This window comes from Danio rerio, chromosome 19 (genome assembly GCF_049306965.1).
Source record: "Danio rerio strain Tuebingen ecotype United States chromosome 19, GRCz12tu, whole genome shotgun sequence".
In the NCBI taxonomy this organism is placed as follows: Eukaryota; Metazoa; Chordata; class Actinopteri; order Cypriniformes; family Danionidae; genus Danio; species Danio rerio.
This window is the reverse complement of record NC_133194.1, coordinates 13,522,501-13,532,500: the sequence shown is the minus strand read 5'-3', so window position 1 is coordinate 13,532,500 and position 10,000 is coordinate 13,522,501. Positions and strand designations below refer to the sequence as shown.

Genomic DNA, 10,000 nt, shown 5'->3' with positions numbered 1-10,000 from the left:
CAGGTAAGTGCCACTGAACAAAACACACACAGGCAAAGTTCCTTAATCAGCCGCTTTAGAAATCATCAACACACACACTTCTGTCGGATTAGTAGCTAGAAGAGTGTGCAGGTGCCACACCGTGCAGGGGAAGGGGTCAATGAGGTCTCGTCCAATCCTGTGCATTTGCATGCAGCAAGCAGCCAATCAGCACACTATGCTGTTAGCCTGGCATCAGCTGAGCTTTCTTTCTGTTAAAAATAAGACACATAATTATGTATAATTCACAAACAAGTTAAAAATAGATAAATGCAGTCAAATACATTTTATATATAAAAAAAAACTATTTAAATAAAGCAATAAAAGTGAAGCAGCATTTTTGAACTATAAAAATAATTAAAGGTGCTGTATGGAAGCTTTTGACTCTTCTAAAGCATGAAAATACCCAACACAATCTCACGGCAATTCGCAACTTTTTGATTTAGTGGCTAATTCGTATAAATTCGTACGATCTAATTCGTACACCCCTAGGGTTTAGGGGTGGGGTTAGGTGCCAAAATCGTACAAAATCGTACAATTTCATATGACTAAACTCGAACTAATTTGTACGTATTAGCCACTAAACTGGCAAAACGTAAAATACTTACGTTTTCTCCTGAGATCAGGCTGAAATACCATAACATGTTTGCAGATATTTAAGAAACATGCCAAGTGAACATACTTGTTTATGTGAAAAACAATGCTGAAGTCAGATATTCTGCTTTGAAATTGCCTGTTGCGTGCCGAAACTCTGTCTTTGTTTTGGTTCTTTTAAACATATTTCATTTATTTAGTCAGAAAGGCTTTTAAAGCACGTGTCAGTGACCGAAATGCAACCTCCGGTAGACAGTAGCAGACTACGAATTGAGATGCAGATTCAGAGTTCCACATAAGGTTATTAATCAGCAATTAATTAGATGCGGAACATGCTATTTGCACGTAAATAGACCCATGAACATCGAGTTTACTCGCTTCATTCCTGCATAAAAAAATCACTTCACAATAGACACGGATTCACGTCATGGGCATGGCTTAGGTCTGCAAAGTGACTCTAGCTTTGGTTGCTAAACGGCTAACATAGATTTTATTGAGAGATAAGCTGTGTTTATGTGCTTTTGGAGCCGTGTCTGAGTCCACTAGATCCATTCTGAGGTGCACCCAGCTCTGTGAGCTCAAAAACTCCTCCAGAAACTATACCTGGATGATGGAAGCTCTCAGTGGTGCTTCTGATTGAGCTGAGCCCAGTTTGATGAACTGTTGTCTGGTGTCCTGTGTCGGCAAGAACTGATGTTCGTTGTCCTGGCCAACAGGCACTACGTCATAATCACGCCCCTATAAGAGCAAGCTCCTGATTGGTTAATGCGGCCTGAATGTCCGCTGAAGTTCAGATTTTCCAACTTGAGCCGCTTCATTTGCGTGAAACACATCATTCGCGCATATCAAGCCGCAGGATGTCTATTTGGATCTTTGCATTGACTTAACATGTAAATCACTCGTGCTTGACGCTTCTTTCACGTCTGGTGTGAACGCAGCATAAAGTTCCATTTTAAATGTAATTTTCAAGATCTGAGGAGAACTATCTGCTGTTGCTTTTAGTAAGGCAATCAATGTCTTGTAAAATGGCATTCAAACTCAAACTGTTAGCATTTAACACTGAATAAAGCACGAGGTTCACCTGAGGTGATCATTTTCAGTGTTTTGTTGTTCAGCTGCAAGAAATAGAAGCTGTTTCTAATATAATCAATTTGAGGTGTTTGTTAGAACAAAAACTCATTTTAATATGGAAAATATTCCCTCTATGGTGCGCCGTTGCTTTTATATAGAACACGACTTAAATCAGCCTTTAGGCTCGATAGTCACTCGCTCCTGTTGGTCCTCAATCTGGCAACCTTCACTTGCATTTTTTTTTTCTAAGAATGCAATACCTAGTTCAACCACTGGGTGTCAAACTTACATACTGCACCTTTAAAGCTAACTAAAGTCTAATTAACATGCCAGACTTTTAAAGTGCAACAGCTGAAGTAAAAACTACATTTCACAGGGAATTTTCTCAATAAACATTTGTTTTGTAACATCAACTTCTAAACCTTTAAAAACGAAGATGGTACCATGATACCAAATAATGCAACCAGCTACCAAATAAATCCCCATCAGAGAGTTAAAAATAACTTTTAGCTCCACCATAATGTTTCTTGACACTATTGAAATGCTAAAATATTTGTATACCTTGTATTGGCATCACTTAAAACTTCTCATCTCTCTGGATTTAGGATTTATATACATTATAACAGTTTTTTAATATTCTGCAAGCTACTGTTGATGATGATTCTTCCACATTAATAAAGTTATTTCCATGCCAAATTTGTTCAGCATAAAATAAATAAAGTACCATGTTTTAGACATGACTTATAATATATTTATTTATTATTTATTTAAAAAAATTCATGTTCACTTCAGAAAAGTTAAGTAAAATTTTTGGTTTAAATGAAAATACTTAAAAATTTATAAAACATATTATCAGGTATTGTCATTTATAAATAAATATTAACATTTTACTTAAACTTATTTAAAAAAAAATCTAAGTGATATATAATTTTTCTATCCGCTTGTTATGTCGTGGTGTATCGGTGACGTATGGAATACCGTTTCCGGGTCCACGCCGCTACTCATTTGAAATGAGAAAATATTCGTTAATGTCACTCATTAAAGTGAATTTTACATAAAATCATGGTGTACACCGCAGTCTCTGGATTTGCTGCATCACAAATACCAAAATTTAAGCAATTTTTAAAGAAATGAATGATTTTCTGGCCAACGGATATTAGGCATGGTTATATCTATTATGATTGTGACTTTCGAAAGTATTACATCGCTTTGTAAACGTTTATTATTACCATTTGCTGAGTCTCCCCAAAGAGTTTGATATAGCGCTTGGACACGGAAGTCGCTTTGCGTGATGTTACATTTAACAAACGGATTGGCAGTAAGGCATGCATATTTTGAATGCATCATTTATTTAAAAATCCATTGTTATTATTATTTTTTTGTTTGTTTTAGCAAAGCATGCCCACACTAAAGCGGTTACAGTAAGTACATTTTTTTGTTTGACTTTTAACCACATTTTGCATCTAATAATAGTTTAGGTCGTTCCTGGTTCATGGCTTCTAATGCTTTAAGAAGTCTTTACAAAAATCTGTTGATTAAAAAAAAATGTATATAGTTCTGGAACCAGAGCATGAAATGTACTAATTGCATTTGAGATATTTAATCAGATTCCACCTATCTTCTATATTTAATTAATTTGTATACGTTAGCTGTTAAAGTTCAAGCCAAATCAATGAAGTGTCGGGTCAAACTGCTAAATTGTGAATCTCAGCAGCACTACCCACCTGCCAGCAGTAGCTGCGCCTACAATCATCTGAGCAGCTCCAGGGACGCCGACAGCACTCAGAGCAGCAGAGGGTCCAGAAGAGCCATTCACTGGACTCCCATCTCCTCTCAGGATCCCTGTGCACTTCCAGTTGTCCATGTAATTAGCTGCAGACAAACATTTCACAACAGAACTCACACTGGGTTTTATTTCACATTTCACATCATATTAGTCTCGAAGCTCATTAAGGCTACATGAAAAATGATAAAAACAAGAATATTGCAAAATATTGTTTTAATTTTTAGTTTCAGAAATTTAAACTAGGGATGCCAAAGAATTACTGTCAATTAGGGGTGCACAATGTTGGAAAAATCTGACTTGATATTCAAACATGACTGACTGTGATATTCTGTTTTACTGCGATATACACTCACCGGCCACTTTATTAGGTACATCTGTCCAACTGCTTGTTAAAGCAAATTTTTAATCAGCCATACACATTGCAGCAACTCAATGCATTGAGGCATTTAGACCTTATGGGGCGTTAGACTTCATGCAGTGTTGCGCAGATCGATCGAAATCTATATATATATATATATATATATTTTTTTTTTTATTTCCTGTCTCGCTGTTTATGACTGGTTTTTCTGGGAAACTTCTCCTGAAAGTGTAGCTCACTTATTTTAGGAATGTCGTTTTGTTCAATCTTTTTGGATTAAAGTGCTTTTTTGAAAATGCTTTCATTATGCAAAATAATCTTAATCATTGTTTAAGACTTAATTCAAACACCTTGTTTTGGGTTTTACAATAATATATATTGGAAAGTTTCATATCGATAAATGTAAATAAATGTAAACCTCTTTTTAGCATATTCAAACAGGCAGTATTAGCCTAGAGGGATGTTTAAACTCCAAGAATTTGTGCTTATTGCTTTGTATTTAATAGGCTGGTTCGTTTTTATGTTTATATTACCCTCTCGTTTCCCTTTATTTCTCTCATGCTTTTATAATATATTTAATTCATAATATTCTTAGTTTAAAAATGAACTAAAGTTTGTAGACACTGTATTCTGTTATATTTGTAAATCTTTTGTTGTTATAAATGAAAAAATAAAAATAAAAATTATGATGACCCCATGCGATCGGTCATCATGACTGCAGCAACTTTAAGCCCCGAAGTGTCCGGATTGACGCCTCTGTTTTCAACTCCGCCCCTGTCTGCGTTCCTATGGTCTATGGTCCTATGACCTATGGTCAAGACAATCTGCTGCAGTTCAAACTGTGTAGCAGAATGGGGAAGTAAGGTGACTTAAGCGAATTTGAATTGGTGCAAGACAGGCTGGTCTGAGTATTTTAGAAACTGCTGATCTACTGGGATTTTCACGCACAACCATTTCTAGGGTTTACAGAGAATGGTTCAGAAAAGAAAAAATAACCAGTGAGCGTCAGTTCTGTGGGCGCAAATGCCTTGTTGATGCCAGAGGTCAGAGTTGAACGGCTTTCTGCTGTGACATATGAATGGTAGGTTCAGAATTTGCCGTCAACAACATGCAAGCATGGATCCAATCTACCTTGTATTAACAGTACAGGCTGCTGGTGATGTAATGGTGTGGGGGATATTTTCTTGGCACATTTTGGGCCTATTAGTACCAATTGAGTGTTGTGTCAACGCCACAGCCTACCTAAGTATTCTTGCTGATCATGTCCATCTTTTTATGATCGTGGTGTACACATCTCCTGATGGCTACTTTCAGCAGGATAACACGCTATGTCAAAGCGCAAAACATCTCAGACTGGTTTCTTGAGCATTACCTGGAGTTCACTGTTCTCAAATGGCCTCCACAGTCACAAGATCTCAATACAATAGAGCATCTTTGGGATGTGGTGGAATGAGATTCACAACTGTGTGATGCTATCATGTCAATATAGACCAAAATCTCTGAGAATTATTTTCAGTATGTTGCTGAATCTATGCCACAGTATTCAGGTAAAGAAATCGATTAATCGAATGTAAAAATCACACTATATAGTCTTTAATGTATAAACAATAAAAAAAGACATCTTCAGTTTGCAAACAGTAGACTTTGATGTTCCTGAATATTTTAAACTCTTGTGCCTGAATGCGCAGTCACAGGCCTCAAACACACAAATAATAAACTTTCAGTCCATTATGGGTAAACTCTTCAGTGACTGCAAAAACCTTCTGTGTTCTGAACTGTGACTGCCAAACTATAATCCTTACATTAAAAAAATCAATAACATTGCACTTTCTGTGATGTGCCTATTGTGGATGGATGTGCATATTGAGATATCGATGCTGAAATGATATATTGTGCAGCCCTACTGTCGATAAATTATTTGTTGATCATTTAATTAAATTGATACACTTTACTTACAGAGTTGTTGCAGAAATGTGTGGAGAAATTGTGAGAGATTTTCAAAATGCATCACTATTCTCTTTTAAATGATTAATAAATCTATATATAACAGTCCCTTAAATGTGATGCTGCATGTTCACACTACGTGTTACGCACACAAGCCCAAACCAAACATCATCCAACCGGGTCGGGGCCGGCCATTAAAACAAAGCAATTCGCACTCACACTTATCAAACGATCTGGGATATGGGGGTCAAAAGTGTAGGCATGGTTCAGATAGCCTAGTGTGAGTACACTAGGTCTGCGTTGGCATCGAATTTCATAATCAATTCGTTTTGTTACGTGAAACGGAGAAGTTTGATTATTAAAAAAGACTTTAGTTCAGCGCAGAATGGAGTGAACATGATCTCTCTCTGTCTTTTGCACACTGATACAGAGTTCGGCGCCTCATACAGGGATGAGGAGGAAGGGAGTTCAGCAACAGGGTCCTACTTTTGGTCCGTTTTGAAGTGAGGACCGTAAAATCCCTTGTTACTTGTTATCTAGCTTGACAAACAAGACAAGTTAATGTTAGCTCGTTTACTTTTAGAGCGGCTACTGCGAAAATTAAACTGAGCTTTGGCGCTGAGCAGAGCTTTCAGTAAGGGACCATGGGAAAAGTGCTGCTTTTTTTCATTTTTTGTTTTTTTCGAAAACAGAACCAACTTAACCCCGCTGAGAAAGACGTGTCTTATTATCACAATTATGCAGCATTTTAACCGCCTAATGCTTAATTTATGTTTTAGACATGTGAATACACACACGTACTAGTAAAACAAAACATTTAGAGTTTGAAAAACACACAAAGAAATCTAACAATCCATAGAAATATAATTTGCCGATGTGTTTTATTCATATCAGATACACATAGTAAAAGTAACTATAAAGTTGAATCTACTCTTCTCTAAGTTCACCAGCCACGTACTTGCATGTATTTGGGGAGTAACTGGTGAATTTACTTGCTAAATGCTGCGTGTTCTGCTTTTTTTGAATAAATGTGCGACCGCACGTAAACATGGCGACGGCCGTGTACATGATCATAGATCATGATCACTTACATGTTTATGTGAACAGGCAAAACTTCTGTTTGAGATTATATCTCATTAAGATAATTTTTCTTACCTAATTCACAAATAATTTAACTTGTTTTAAGTAAACAATCACTTAATTTTGAGGTGTTTTTTTTTCCAGAAAACAAGACATTTCTTATGCTATTTCATGTGTCTAGTATGCATCTTGATTTAAAAGTATTTAGATATTTGTATTGAAAACAGGACAAAACTACTTAGTTTTTTTATTGTATTAATATTATAATTAATATTATTATTATTATTATGACAGCTCAGGGATGAGCTTTTTTAAATAAACGGTTGGAAAATAATGCTTTTTTTTTTTTTTTTTTACAGATTAATTGATTATTAAAATAATCGTTAGTTGCAGCCCTAGAGTACACCCTAAATATTTAAGGCAAAAGTGTCAAACTCAGTGTCTGGATGGCCAGAGATCTGCAAATTTTAGCTTTAACCCTAATTAAACATACTTAATCAAACTCATTCAGTCCTTCTGGCTTGTTTAAAACCCACAGGCAAGTGTGTTGAAGTTAGGCTGGAACTAAACTTAGCAGAGCTGTGGCCCTCCAGGAACTGAGTTTGACACATTTGTTCTTGGGAATTTGTGGAAACCAACTTCCTAATATAGACTGTAAAGATCATCTCTATAGGCAATAATAATGAACTTTCATGGTGAAATGGAGTTCAAAAGGTTCACTCCGCAGGTAGCAGACTGAGTTGACGACTGACCTTTCCAGAGCCTCACACAGCCGTCATCTCCAGAGGAGGCCAGCAGCGTGCTGGTTATGTTCCAGCTCACGCGCCACACCTGAGAGTTATGACTGTCAAACTGAGCCATCACCTGCACCTCGAACTTAGTGGGACCAGAGCTGTTGGCGCTCTCTCTCCTGGCAGAAACAAAACACAAACAACTGTAACAAAGCAATCAACCAGATCCTTACATTGTGAGGATAACACAAGCATAGTTTTTAAATAAACGGAATAACCTCCGCATTAAAAAATGTAAATCATTTGTTATCATTTACTCAACTACCATTTTTTTTTAATTTCTTTCATTTATTTTTTGTGATTGTTTATTACAGAAAAAAATTACAGCATTCATAGCTAGCAACAACTATATATAAGCCAGGGTTTGCATTTAAGGAAAATACATAAGAAATTAAATAAATAACAATAAACAGGAAAAGAAGAAACTGTGAGGTGGGAAGTGACCTTTATACTCCTCTAATACATTACTATTTATCTTTCAGTACACTTTGGTTTATCTAGTTACCAAAGAAGAAAGTTTCTCTATAAACTCAAACCATCATTTAATAGTTTTAGGTTTAGCTTTGTTCAATCTAGCTGTAGAATGCTATAATATTACAATATTTAAGCTAGGGCTGCAACAGCGAATGGATTAAATCAATAAAGATTGATTACTAATTGCGTTGGCAACGAATTTCATAATCGATTCGTTGTGTCGCATGAAAGGAGGATGTTTGATTATTAAAAACACTTTAGTTCAGCGTGGAGCAGAGTACAAATGGTCTCTCTCGCGCACTGATACAGAGCTCGACACCTCATAGACAGGGATGAGGAGAAAAGAGGTTTTGTTACATTTTGAAGTGAGGACCATAAAGTCCCTGGTGCTGATGTTTTACTCGTTATGCAGCTTGACAAGCATGACAAGTTAGCGTTAGCTCGTTTACCTTAAGAGCAGCAACTAAGAAAATCAAACTGAGCTTTGGTGCGGTTTACAGCATCGATAATGTAGATTTTTATTTAATTTAACAACTAAACATCGGTAAATAGCGCTATTCCGCCTAACCTGCTTTATTGAGCTGAAGTTGCTTTTATATTCACATTGGGTCATTTTTGAACAATGACAGGCTTCCTATACTGTTTACCATGCTACTCTGAATATTCGCTCGGAAATAGCATGCAAGTATGGCTTAGTAATAAGTGTAATTTCTGCACGCCGCCGGCAAGAAACACTAACTAACTGGCGAATGACATGAACTAGTGGGTTGTCTGCTGTTGTGACGCGGTGTGCGCGTTCCCAATTTCAGGAGGTGGGGTTTCGAATCAAAGTCCCTTACCGCCGTCCAAAGATAATATGCTAACCGATTAGCATTTTGGCAGATCACCTACTGCACCTTTAATACTTTTCTTCTTCTTTTTTTTTATCCGATTTATTGAAAAAATAATTGACAGATTAATCGATTCTTTAAATAATCGTTAGTTGCAGCCCTAATTTAAGCCAAATTTTGTCCACTGTGAATGTGGGATTGAGACAAAAATTTTAAAATAACCTTCTTATTCGCAATTAGTGCAGTATGACATATCCTATGTTGGTAAACATTTAAGATCATAGTCATCATTCAAAAAACAAATATTGGGGTATTTAGAAATAAACATATTACAGTTCTGAGATTGTTTGAAAAATATCCTCCCAAGATGTACTGATAAGTGGACATTTCTTTCATTTATGACTAATAGATAGGAAGATATGTTAAAGAACGCTTTTAAGAAAACGTAACTTAATTTCATGGCAATATACATAAAAACATGACATGATAAGGAAGCCTTCATATTTTAATAAGAAAAGATACACAAACAAATATATAAATAGAAATAAATAAAATTCACAAAAATCGTATAATAAAAGTTAAAAATGTTTTTTTTAATTCAATATTTGATTAATAACTTAAAATTCCTCCAAATATCTTTTTAAAAACATCCAGTGTTTTCATGATAAAAATTGTCTAATGGTACTTAAAATTTCACATTCTAATAAAAGGTTTTATGGTGAGAGCAGCTTGACAGAGAAATTACATGTTGGTGGTGCACCAAACTCCTAATAGCAGCTATTGACTTCTGTTTGACTTCATTTTACAAAGTATCTTCTTTTGTGTTTAATAGAATAGAGCAAGCCGTGTGTGTTTTAATGTTAACTTTTGTCTAAACCATCCCTTTAATGATACACGAAACACTAAATAACAGGGGGACAGCGAGTAAAAAATTTATATATTCATTTGAAGGGAAGCTGAATTATTTATTTACTGATATATTATTATTATTATTATTATTAATAATAATAATAATAATAATAATAATAATAATATTAGCTCATTCCGATCGTTC

At 35.5% G+C, this 10,000-nt stretch overlaps 1 protein-coding gene across 2 annotated transcripts in view; it reads right to left on the bottom strand.

Moving 5' to 3' along the window:
• Positions 1-10,000, bottom strand: part of seh1l (SEH1-like (S. cerevisiae)) — a 26,172-nt gene that overhangs the window by 4,917 nt on the left and 11,255 nt on the right. The window contains exons 7-9 of one of the 2 annotated variants that reach the window (NM_199923.2): positions 7,604-7,761; positions 3,408-3,555; positions 1-230 (exon numbers count right to left, since the gene is read on the bottom strand). The exon at positions 1-230 is cut by the window's left edge and continues 1,417 nt beyond it. In NM_199923.2, coding sequence (NP_956217.2) covers positions 203-230; positions 3,408-3,555; positions 7,604-7,761 — 334 coding nt within the window. In that variant the 3' untranslated portion in view covers positions 1-202. The remainder of the gene's footprint in view (positions 231-3,407; positions 3,556-7,603; positions 7,762-10,000) is intronic. The other variant, XM_073930589.1, reaches the window with a different exon arrangement.